General features: G+C 37.4%; 1 protein-coding gene across 1 annotated transcript; it reads left to right on the plus strand.

The window, feature by feature from the left end:
- The first annotated feature begins 2,001 nt into the window (after nt 1-2,001).
- Nucleotides 2,002-4,508, plus strand: LOC149503029 (uncharacterized). The gene has a single exon (XM_089727904.1). It carries the CDS (start codon nt 2,570-2,572, stop codon nt 3,386-3,388), a length of 819 nt encoding a protein of 272 aa, XP_089584030.1. The 5' UTR covers nt 2,002-2,569; the 3' UTR covers nt 3,389-4,508.
- Nucleotides 4,509-13,794: the final 9,286 nt, after the last annotated feature.

A 13,794-nucleotide genomic window follows, 5' to 3' on the forward strand; every position in this document is an offset into this window, starting at 1 on the left:
TTCGTCTATGAGAATTTTGTTCGCGGTAACAAAATCCCAGAGGCGTTTCCTAAGGAGCCGTTCGTAAATTTTTCCTATCGTCGGGAGGAGACTAATCGGACGGTAACTAGATGTTTCGTTTGTCGGTTTGCCCGGCTTATGTATACCGATAACGTCCGCTTCTTTCCACACCGCGGGAAAGATGCAGTGCGTCATAGCGGCATTTAAAATTGTAGCCAACATTGCTATCAGTTGGACTGGCAAGAGTTTTAGCGCGCGGTTGCGAATGCCGTCGGAGCCGGATGCCTTCCTAGGTTGGAGATTGTGGATCGCGTCTCTAACTTCGTCAGTGGTAATGGGGGGTAACGCGTCCGAGGGCGGCAGGGAAGCTCTGCGCTCGACCTCCCTGTCGACTAACTCGGTGTGTTCGGGGTCCGCGTGTTGAGTGCTGGTGGTGCACTGCTCTTGCAGTGCATCGGCCAGCAGCTCAGCCTTGTCTTCGTCATCGAATGCCGGTGGTTGGCCTGAAGGGCGTACGAGGGGAGGCATAGTAGCGGTAGTTTCGGATTTGAGAGTCCTAGCTAGTCGCCAGTATGCTTGGTGGGAATCCGATGACGTTGTCGATTGTATTATATTAAATCTCAATAATATGTAAAGTATCTGACTGAATCGCGCATATGCTTAAAACTAATCTAATTATTTCTGGAAATAGATAATACTCGTAGTACCTCGGATACAACTAACTGAATTTATTTTAATAATAATTTTAAATAACAAGTAAAAAGCGGAAATAAATACAAGTTAGTGTAAAGTGACCTATTATTTAATTCCCGCTGTCCTAAGCCCATTGCACGTATTAGTGTATTACAATTATTAGTTTTTATGACATCTACATAGCTTAGTATGGATATGTGATGCGTAAAGAGAAAATTCATGTGACTAGGAGATGTATGGAAATGGTAGTGCAAGGTAGAGGGGGAAGAGGTCGACGGAAGAAGACATGGATGGAGTGTGTGAATGACGATATGAGAGAGAGAGGATTGAGTGCTGAGATGCCAGCTGATAGATAAAAATGGAATAGAAAAATTCGCTGTGCCGACCCCATTTAGTGATAAGGTGGAGAAAAAGAAGAATATGATATATGTCTTGTGATATCTATAAAGATATTTAAATAAATATATTTCTTTATATTATTTTTTATAATATTTAAATTTATTTAAATAAATAAACATGCATTGGGGTGTCGAGAGGCCGGGCGGAATATTGTTAATGCGTGAACTCATTACCACAGGAATTCATGGTCGAGATTGAACTTTAGGTACCATTGAAACACGTAAGCTGTAGTGATAACTTTTCACTAATTTAACTACGAGTATATAGCCGTTTAAAATACTTAAACAATTAGTGACTACAATAAGTAATAATGATTTAGAGCTAACGTGATCATATCACAGTGTTCGACTGATGTGAACAATTGAACATAGATAATAACACTTACTAGAGGTCCCGCAGTAGTCGAAATTCGACTATAATTAATTGGAATTGTAAGTTTGTACACTATTATGATTGTATTTTGTACTTCTATAATCACAAATTTCGCCAAGGCTACTCTATAAAAAAATATTAATAAAGACAAACAATATTTAATCTATTCTCAATTTGACAACAGACGTCAAGATCAAAAGTTTGACAATAAATAAATAGTATGAATGCGTGTGTGCGTCAAATACATGGTATGTAGTGTGTGTAATGTTTTCTTTATTGATTTAAAGTATCTTTTATGCATTATTTTAAAAAAAATATTAGTATTGTGCACTTCTTCTCTATACTCTCTATAAGTGAGGAAAATCTCATACTCCTCCGTCCGCGCAATTTTCGTAAAAAGGGATACAAAGTTTTTGCTTCACGTATTAATATATAGATTACGTATGACAAGTGAATGATAGGACTTGACATTCGCCCACCATGACAAGCTCAACAACTCCTTTCGGTCTTACGTGCTCTTAAATAAAACTAAGAGGAGAGGGCGCTATAGTGCCACAGTTAGCATCGGCTCCGTTAAAAACATTCATATAAAAATATTTAAAAAGTATATATCATCAAAATAAAGAGATATTGTGGAAGGAAATTTGATAAATAACGTCATATATTGAAGATACCAACAAAGACACTATCCGAAGAAAGTAAAACGACCAAAAGTTACTAGTGACTTGTGAACCTTTTTGTGTGAACTGTTCGCGTTTATAATCAAGTACAAGACTTTTTGGACGGTCTTTGTTCATTATTTGGTGCTAAAGAGTGTTTAAGAATGAATAAAAGTGATAATAAATACATCTTAGTGAAAACATAACCTCTTTTATAATAAGAAGCACCGTTTTTTTCAAAATCATCTAAAATACTCTGACCCTAGCAACGCCATCTGCTAAAACAAGCACGTACTACTTCAAAGTCCGACAAAGCTACTTGGGTTCTGAAACAGCTTACAATCACATCGATCTAACGTTCCGCTCGAAATAAATATCAAGACTTGCCACTAGAAGGCGACACATACATGTAAACAAATTACTACTGATAAACCACAATAACAATCATGGATGAAATTATGAAAGCTCTAAAAGTAATCCAACTGGAATTAGACGATCACAAAAAAGCTATTAGAGAAAGTGGTGAAAACGTGACACAACAAGTTACACAAAATATAAATAAAATATTAGAGGAAAAATTTTTTGCCCTAGAAGAGAAACATGAAAAATTAAAAGAAATAGTAGATAATCAGGAGAAAAGAATCAGCTTTCTAGAAAAGCAAGCCAGACAAAGAAATATAGTTTTCTTCGGCATCGAAGAACTGGAATCTTCATATGATATCCTAGGAAAAAATATGCTTAAATGGTTAGAACAACATTTCTCAGTCAAACTAACCTATAGCGACCTACAAGAAGTTAAAAGACTAGGAAAGAAAAACGATAGACCACGTCCAGTAGTGGTATCTTTCTTAAACCTGGACATGAAGATCAAAATCTTTAAACAAAAAAGAGCACTGCAAGACACAGGTTACTATATGAAAGAAGACTACCCTAAACAAGTCTTAGAAAAGAGGAAACAACTACAAGAACAGTTAAAAATAGAGAGAGAAAAAGGAAACATGGCTTTCCTAAAATATGATAAACTGGTCGTACCTAAACAAACATCTAAAAGAAAGCTTTCTCCTTCACCAACAAAACCTACCGAGGACACGCCAAAGGAAATAAACACACAAACAAAAAAGAAGAACAAACCACAATCACAGCACGATCCCATGGCGAGAAGAACACACAGTACCTCAGAAAGAGTAATTAAGCCGGGCATGCTAAACTTCTTAACAAATAAAAACACTACAATTGATAAAGAAATCTCCAAAAACAAGGCATAGCAATTAGCTGCTCCTCTCCACACAGATCCAACAAAGAAATATTCAAATACAAAAAACATAACAAATCCCCCAACCCGGTTGGTCACCGTGGAGGATTATGACCACAACCCTCCAAAGAAAATCACAATCCCTACGAACACAAACACTAAACAAAATCATCAACTAAAAATATTAACATACAATGTTAAGACTCTATCTTCATATGAACGTTTATTGGAATTAGAAAAATGCTTAAGTACTATAAAATATGACATTATGGGAATCTCAGAAGTAAGACGTCAAGGTTGTGAAATTAAAGAACATGAGAACTTTATACTCTGCTACAAGGGACAAACAGCAGGACAATATGGGGTGGGCTTTATAATAAACAAGACAATAAAAAACAATATCGAGAGCTTCATTGGTATATCAGAGCGCTTAGCTATACTCAACTTAAACATAGGAGACCATAAGATATCCATTCTGCAAGTCTACTTCCCTACGACAGAAGCAAAAGAAACTGAAATTGAAGAATTATATGAGTCAATTGAGAAAGCACTAACAACTACACACACACATATCATACTTATGGGCGATTTCAACGCTAAGGTAGGAGCCCCTAAAGAAAACGAAGATTTAGTCGTGAAAAAACATGGACACGGCACAAGAAATAGCAGAGGCCAGAAACTTGTGAACTTTGCGCTCGAACACAAGTTGACAATAATAAATACCTGTTTTAAGAAACACCCAAACCGAAAATGGACTTGGATTTCGCCGAATGGGCTTCACAAAAACGAGATTGACTACATTCTCACAAACCAACCAAAATTATTTGAGAACCTCGAAGTTCTGAACCTGAACTACCCATCTGATCATCGTGCAATAAGAGGATCAGTAAAGCTCTCTAAACATAAACTAAGCAGAGCCCGATTTACAAATAAACAAGAATACCAACTTAGAAGCCTAAAGGAAATAGAAAAATATAAGGACAACCTTAAACTAAAACTATCTGAGGCAGCTATCTACCAAACAAACGAAACGATAAATACTTGTTATGATAAAATTAGCAATGCTATTTCTGAAAGCCTAAAAATTTCAAAAATAAACAAGAGAAATTATAAATATAAAATACTACAAGAAAGAACTGAAAGATTGCTACAAAGAAGAAAAGTACTACAGTCAACCAAAAATAAAACTCGTTCCATGAGAAACGAACTCTCTGCCTTACAAAATAGTCAACAAATATATAAAAAAGATTATTTAAAATACAAACAAGACACTATACTGAGACACCTACAGCTTTGCGGTAGCACGAAGAAACCATTTAAGGAGCTTCGAACAAATAAGTGCTGGATAAAAGGATTGAAAAATGTGGACAAAGAAATATACAAACGAAAAGATATTGTCAATACTGCTACAGAGTTTTATAGAAATCTATACAGTAGCAACAATAACAATATAACAACGCCAAATAACAGCAAAGTAGACCAATCTAAAAAATATACAGAGATAAATGAAAACGAAATCATAGAAACAATAAAAAAACTGAAACTTGAAAAAAGCCCAGGCTCCGACAAAATTACAAACGAAGCACTGAAAGCTGCTCAATTAATTCTGGCTGCACCGTTAGCGAAACTCTTTAACTCGATACTACAACACTCTGTAACTCCCACTCAGTGGTCGGAAGCAAACATCATATTGTTATATAAAAAAGGAGACCCTAAAAATATTGGCAACTATAGACCAATCAGCCTACTTCCTAGCCTATACAAATTGTTCTCTACAGTTATTAAAACTCGAATAAGTAAAACACTAGAAACAAAACAACCAGTAGAACAAGCGGGTTTTAGAAAAGGCTTTTCAACAATTGACCACATCCATACAATAGAGTTAATAATAGAAAAATATCAAGAACACCAGAGAACTCTATATATAACTTTTATTGACTACCAAAAAGCTTTCGACACCGTTTCGCACAACAGCATATGGGAAAGTTTGGCAGAGCAAGGAGTTGAAGAAGTATATATAAAGACTATCCAAAATATATACAATAACAATAAAGGAAGGATCAAACTCGAGTCCATTGGCCCACGGTTTCCCATTCAAAGAGGAGTAAGACAGGGGGACCCCCTTTCCCCAATACTATTTATATCAATCCTGGAAAACATCATTGGCAAGCTGGACTTTCACAAAATAGGACTTTGTATAAAAGGAGAATATTTAAGTCATCTTAGGTTCGCAGACGACCTAGCACTTCTGTCAGAGACGGCCGGCCAGATGCAATACATGATAGAGACTCTACACCAAGCCAGTATCAAGGTGGGGCTCGAGATGAACCTTACTAAAACCAAGATAATGACCAACAACAGATGGAAAAATCCTATAAAAATCAATGGAGAGCCACTAGAATATGTAGAGAAATACATATACTTGGGAAAACTGTTAAGTTTTGCCAAAAACAGCGACATACTAGAAATGGAAAGAAGGGTTCAATCGACATGGAATAAATTTTGGAACCTAAAGGAAATTTTCAAAAGTAATATGCCCACAGACATCAAAACAAAAGTTATGAACTCAAGTCTATTACCATGCCTGACGTATGGGTGCCAGACGTGGAAGTTCTCCTCTAAAGCCACAAATAAAATCAGGACCTGTCAAAGGGGGATGGAGAGGAGTATGCTCAAAATAAGGAAGATGGATAAGGTAAGGCATACTAAGATAAGAAGAACCACTAACGCGACCGACGCCCTGACTTATGCACTAAAACTAAAATGGAAATGGGCTGGCCATGTCGCGAGATATACAGACCAGAGATGGACTGCGAAAGTTACATCTTGGAGCGGCCCAACGGGCAAGAAAAGTCGAGGGAGACCACTAACCAGATGGGAAGACGATCTTAGACGAATAGCTGGCCCAAACTGGATAGACGTAGCACAGGATAGAGACGCTTGGGCATCTTTGGAGGAGGCCTTTACCCGATCCGGGGTTCTTGCTAACTAAATTTTACTGATTTATTACAAAACTCTTTTACATTCTAAATATTACATACATTTATATTTATTATATCTTTTTTTTTTTTTTTTTTAAACTTTGTAAAGCAAGAAATAAAGGGCTTATTATTATTATTATTATTATTATTATATAGCCGTTTAAAATACTTAAACAATTAGTGACTACAATAAGTAATAATGATTTAGAGCTAACGTGATCATATCACAGTGTTCGACTGATGTGAACAATTGAACATAGATAATAACACTTACTAGAGGTCCCGCAGTAGTCGAAATTCGACTATAATTAATTGGAATTGTAAGTTTGTACACTATTATGATTGTATTTTGTACTTCTATAATCACAAATTTCGCCAAGGCTACTCTATAAAAAAATATTAATAAAGACAAACAATATTTAATCTATTCTCAATTTGACAACAGACGTCAAGATCAAAAGTTTGACAATAAATAAATAGTATGAATGCGTGTGTGCGTCAAATACATGGTATGTAGTGTGTGTAATGTTTTCTTTATTGATTTAAAGTATCTTTTATGCATTATTTTAAAAAAAAAATTAGTATTGTGCACTTCTTCTCTATACTCTCTATAAGTGAGGAAAATCTCATACTCCTCCGTCCGCGCAATTTTCGTAAAAAGGGATACAAAGTTTTTGCTTCACGTATTAATATATAGATTACGTATGACAAGTGAATGATAGGACTTGACATTCGCCCACCATGACAAGCTCAACAACTCCTTTCGGTCTTACGTGCTCTTAAATAAAACTATCATTTCCACTAATGCAAAACGATCAATCGTTATCAAAATTAAAGAATAATATATCACTACATAGTATAAAACAAAGTCGCTTTCTCTGTCCCTATATCTATGTATGCTTAAATCTTCAAAACTACGCAACGGATTTTGTTGCGGTTTTTTTTAATAGATAGAATGATTAAAGGGGAAGGTTTATATGTATAATAACATCCATTTAATAGTGGAGAAATCAATTATAAATTACAGTTTCCGAAGCGAAGCGAGGGCGGGTCGCTAGTATAATTATAAAAAAAGAAACTTCTTCTGAAAAACATTACTACATAAATAATTAATTAACCCTCAAAATTAATTGATTTTCATTGATTTAAATATGCCAAACGCCGTTATATGTAACCATATTCGTCTTTTCGGATACTTTTCGAATAAACAGAAAGTTAATGGTCCAATAAGAATGTTTAATTCGCGCTTTTGTGTGAATTAATGAGCCTAATCCCGCCTCCGAGATCAAAAGGATTCGTTTCAATATTTGCACTGAATTATCCGCCAGGTGGAACGGTACGTATTGGATATTTCGATAGATACTGAGTTGTATTTGAATTCGCATTATTTACGCACCTATGTAAATAAATGATACTTAAATTACTCTGGAGTTCGTGATTTATGTTGACACAAGCGGCCTGCTCCGGCTCCGCTCGGGTCTTTAACAAAAATTTCAACGATTTTTGACGTTGTTTTATTTTTTAAAATAAAATAACACTTACTGCGTCATAGCTATAATAATTTTTTTTATTTTTATTTTATTGCTTAGATGGATGGACGAGCTCACAGCCCACCTGGTGTTATGTGGTTACTGGAGCCCATAGACATCTACAACGTAAATGCGCCACCCACCTCGAGATATAAGTTCTAAGGTCTCAGTATAGTTACAACGGCTATCCCACCCTTCGAACCGAAACGCATTACTGCTTCACGGCGGAAATAGGCGGGGTGGTGATACCTACCCGTGCGGACTCCCGAGAGGTCCTACCACCAGTGATTACACAAATTATAATTTTGCGGGTTAGGTTTTTATTACACGATGTTATTCCTTCACCGTGGAAGTCAATCGTGAACATTTGTTGAGTACGTATTTCATTAGAAAAATTGGTACCCGCCTGCGGGATTCGAACATCGTTGCATCGCCACATACGAATGCACCGGACGTCTTATCCTTTAGGCCACGACGACTTCTAAATAATAGTTAGACATATGCTGTCGTGACACTTTTTGTAAATAATAACGTGTTCTACAAAGTCGTAGTACATTATTTTATTCTATCATCAATAATTTTCGCAGGGCACGCGATGTAAAGAATATTTTAGGTAATTTTTTTACACCTTGGGTTACATTATTGGAGTTTTAGTAAAGATCCTTAATTTTTACTATCCATAATTTTTTTCAAAAAAGATTACCTATAGCCTATGTCACCCGGGGATAGCGTAGCTTTCCAACAGTGAAAGAATTTTTTAAATCGGTTCAGTAGTTTCGGAGCCTATTCAATACAAACAAACAAACAAATCTTTCCTCTTTATAATTATATATAATATATAATATAATAATATAATAATAATAATAATATAATAATAATAATAATATATAATATAATAATATTAGTATAGATTATTCATTGGTTTTGGCAAATCTGTACGATTAATAGTAACCGAAGGCTTTGTAAGCCATTGCGTGTTCAGAGATAAACTTCGTTATGGCATTGGCATTGGCGATGACATTGTTACGAGTCGAAATAGAATCAGGGCATGGTCAGGTAGGTGCGATGATGGGGTGCTATCTAGGCAACTATACATGTATTTATGCATTCTCTTTCTTTCTCAGTCGTTGCCTTTTTAGTGATAATCATTACTCTTTTGTTTGTTTACCCAACGTATCTGTCATTGCCTTTGGTGAAGACGATTTCCACTTCGATATACTGAAATTTCATCTCCTATATATAATATATATGAGAATAACCCGAATCTGTTTGATATTGAGATAGGGCTTCTAGGGAGAGGCGAGACGTCCCACGTCTAGCCTTTTCTTTTTTTTTTCGGGCCGGGAGCCGAACCTCCTACGAAGTCCCCGCGCCTAGGAGCGCGCGCGGTATGTGGGACTGGTCCGCGACTGCAAAATCGGGGGCCCAAAGATACTACGTTCCGGCGTACGTTAGAGATACGAAGATACTGTGTACGTTACGGCCCAAAGTACGGACGTACTACAACAGATATTACGTTCGTGATGCCTATTAAACTATTTTCTAAATTCTAGCCTTCATTTTAAATGAGCAGTTTTTGTTTCATTTGAGAGAATATCGTGTGAATCTCGCTGAGTGAACATCTGTTTCAGCGTTACCCTAGCGTTTAGGTGAGCTCTCGGGGCTCAAGCCGGAGGTGTTGCTAACACTGGGCCTAGCAAGAGCAGTGCTTCGCAGAATCTATCACCGGATCGGAAACACGACCCACTGAGAAGATCCGTCGAGAAACTCAGTGGACTGGGTAGGTACCATCACCCCAAGTATTACTGCCGTGAAGCAGTAATGCGTTTCGATTTGAACTGGTTTGAACTGGTTGTACTATTAAAACTGAGACCTTACAAATCATTTCTCGAGGCGGGTGACGTCATTTACGTTGTAGATGGCTATGGGCTCCGGTTACCACTTAGCACCAGGTGGGTCGTGAGCTCGACCAACCATCTAAGCTATAAGAAAATAAGACTAGTCCCCAAAATTATAATGTAGCTTGAGAGTTCCTGTTTAATTGAAGTCCTTGAGATTATCACAGCTTTAAAATCGAGTAGGAATACACTTGATAACCCATCAGAAAAAAGTAGTCATCAATTATCAACATTCACGTAAAGCAGGGCTGTCTAAACTTAAGTAGTTTGCGGGCTAATTATATTCACTACAAAAGCTTGAGGGCCGCAACCAAAAATATTTTCAGTTTTGAAGCAAAAAAAATACAGGGTAATATGTAAATACTATTAATAAATAATAGTAAAAGATAGCTTCATTTTTAAATATGTCATGGGAATGGAATGTTACAAGTATAAAGATAAATTATACCAAATATTGATTATAATATGTTTTGACAAAGAATTCTATTATCCAAATTATTTATATCCAAAACAATTTTCTGATTAAAATATGCATTGCGGGCCGCATGGAAACAAGCCGCATGCGAGCCACGGACCGTTGTCCGACAGCACTGATCGAAAGTATTCGAACTGAAAGTTCCAGTTAAATCAAGAAGTCGTCGTGGCCTAAAGGATAAGACGTCCGGTGCATTCGGATCTAGCGATGCACCGATGTTCGAATCCCGCCGGCGGGTACCAATTTTTCTAATGAAATACGTACTTAACAAATGTTCACGATTGACTTCCACGGTGAAGGAATAACATCGTGTAATAAAAATCAAATCCGCAAAATTATGATTTGCGTAATTACTGGTGGTAGAACCTCTTGTGAGTCCACACGGTTAGGTACCACCACCCTGCCTATTTCTGCCGTGAAGCAGTAATGCGTTTCGGTTTGAAGAGTGGGGCAGCCGTTGTAACTATACTGATACCTTAGAACATGGGCTCCAGTAACAACTTAACACCAGATGAGCTGTGTGTGTTTCTAATGCGATTTCTCTTGAATATTTCTTGCATGGCCCCGTTTTTTTAAAACATGACCCGCGATTATTACGCGAATTCCTTGATACGAAGATACAGTAAATGGAATATAACTGAATACATGCCATTTACACAGAATTAAAATGAAAACTCGCGTACGATAATCCGATACCGGCGACGCGTGCTAATGAATGCGAGAGCGACTAATTAAAGCACATCATAGGATCCTTTCACTGAGCTTACGTGGGGAGCATAACACGAAAATGCAGAGACACAAACTTATATGCGACATCAAAACTAATTTTGCAAATTAAAACTCAACCGAAAAACCTCAAACCGAAACGCATTACTGCTTCACGGCAGAAATAGGCAGGGTGGTGGTACCTACCCGTGCGGACTCGCAAGAGGTTCCACCACCAGTAAAAAAGAAGAAAATTTCTGAAGGTTGTTAATACATAATACATATAATGTATACGGTCGATCCGAATTGAAACTTTATCCGTTACGAGATGAGCTCAGATGTTTAAATCAGGAAATATTGTCGTCGCGGGTGTTGCTAATGATGAGCTGTGAGCCACGGGGGGAGCTCACTGCGGAACCCGATATCGACGGAATAACGTGTCGTATTTTACAGAGAAAATGTTAAGATTATGTGGGAATTAACGGACACGTGCTAGGATAAGTTTTTTTTTTCTTTTGGACTACGTATAGAATATCTTATACCGATGCTGTTGAGACGTCTCTTGAAATAAAATTTTAATGGTTAATTGGCTCAGTTCTGATCATCTCATCGTTTTATTTTTCATGAAAAGATATAATACAATACGAAATCTTTTAACAATTCTACCTTTCGAAATCAATCACACCGAAAACCTTTTAAAGAGCCCTTAAATTTTATGTAACCTTTAATGATCGCAATAAAATACCTCAATAATTCATGTTATTGTTTTCGTCGGGCGAAACATTAAAGGGCCCTTGTTTTTTTGTCTTGGGGCATTTTCTTAAGTTGTTGCGGTCAATAAAAATATGAGAGGCACCAAGCTTTGTACGTGATTGGAATACAGTACTGAGGAAGCGGGCCATAAGAACAGCGTTACGGAATATAGGCATTAAAACATATAATTCATCATATGATCTAAATGTAATAAGCAAGCATTGATCAAATAGCTTTTGATAATATTTTCCACAGCCAACCACCAACAATAATTCGTGAATACAGCTAAACTTTCGGTACACATAAGCCGGGCAAACCAAAAAACGAAACCGCTAGTTACCGTCCGATTAGTCTCCTCCCAGTGATAGGCAAAATTTACGAACGACTTCTTCGGAAACGCCTCTTGGACTTCATTACCGCGAACAAAATATTAATAGACGAGCAGTTTGGGTTCCGTGCCCAACACTCGTGCATACAACAAGAGCACCACCTCACGGAGCACATCTTAATAGGGCTAAATAGGCGTAAACAAATCCCGACCGGAGCCCTCTTCTTCGATATCGCGAAGGCATTCGACAAAGTCTGGCACAACGGGTTGATTTACAAACTGTACAATATGGGAGTGCCAGACAGACTTGTGCTCATCATACGAGACTTCTTGTCGGTGCTCTTCAATAGGGGTCGCCCTCCGAATATCCGTTCGAGCAGCCCACTCCCTAATAAGCGCGTTAACACCTCCGCCGTTAGCTCCATCATTTTCTTTAGCCAGCCCATACCGTGCGCCTCGAAGATCAAATATCTAGGCGTCACCCTCGACAGAGGGACAACATTCCGTCCCCATATCAAAACGGTACGCGACCGTGTCGCCTTCATATTAGGACGTCTCTATCCTATACTTTGCAAGCGAAGCAAATTGTCCCTCCGTAACAAGATGACACTCTACAAAACTTGCATACGCCCCGTCATGACATATGCAAGCGTAGTGTTCGCTCACGCGGCCCGCACTAGCTTGAAACCCGTTAAGGTTATTCAATCCCGATTTTACAAGATAGCCGTCGGAGCACCATGGTTCCTGAGGAAAGTGGATCTCCATGATGACCTGGAACTCGACTCAGTCAGTAAGTATCTACAGTCGGCATCATTGCGCCACTTTGAGAAGGCGGCACGACATGAGAACCCACTTGTCGTGGCCGCTGGAAACTACATACCCGATCCTGTAGACCGAATGGTAAACAGTCGACGTCGCCCAAAGCACGTCATTACGGATCCTCCTGGTCCATTAACTTAAATTCCTCATCAAACTTACTCTAATCTCACTTAATTTGATAGCAGCATAATTTGATATCTATTTTCGCAAAATGAAAATCACATTTTCTTTCCTCTTAACATTTTATGTAACAAAATAATTAAACATCAAACAAACGCCACCTCGACTTTAACTCAATTCTCTCAGAAACAACAGATTATAATCTTTTCACTTTCAAATTTCTTGTTTACGTTTTGTATATCCGCGTTGTGGCTCCAAACAAAAGGTCCAACCTTCCATTAGTCCCTTGAATTCGGTACGAAGTAATATTTCATTTTACAACGAATCACATTCGTTCTTGCTGTTTTCGTAAATATTTTTCCTTAGGTAAATATCGGACAACGTTTCGTTTGAAAAGCCTTATTTTCCTCGCGCTTGAATGATAGCCATTTTTCCAACTCAATTGAGACACAAGTTTATATATACGAGAAGTTTCTTGGGATTTTTATTTCAATGATAAGTAGGAGATTGTCATAAATATTTAAAACTAGCTGACCCGGTAGACTTCGTAGTGCCTCAATCGATAAACAAAAGACCTAAACTTTTGTATAAAATAAACTTAAAACAAACCAAAGGAATGCGTCCGACGGGGGACACATCAAAGGAAAAACAAAATTATTATTTTTATTTAATTCCGATCATTTTCATATTGATCTACCTTTTAAACCTTCTCTGGACTTCCACAAATAATTCAAGACCAAAATTAGCCAAATCGGTCCAGCCGCTCTCGAGTTTTAGCGAGACTAACGAACAGCAATTTATTTTTATATAT

This window comes from Bombyx mandarina, chromosome 05 (assembly GCF_030267445.1).
Source record: "Bombyx mandarina strain Sakado chromosome 05, ASM3026744v2".
Taxonomy (NCBI): domain Eukaryota; kingdom Metazoa; phylum Arthropoda; class Insecta; order Lepidoptera; family Bombycidae; genus Bombyx; species Bombyx mandarina.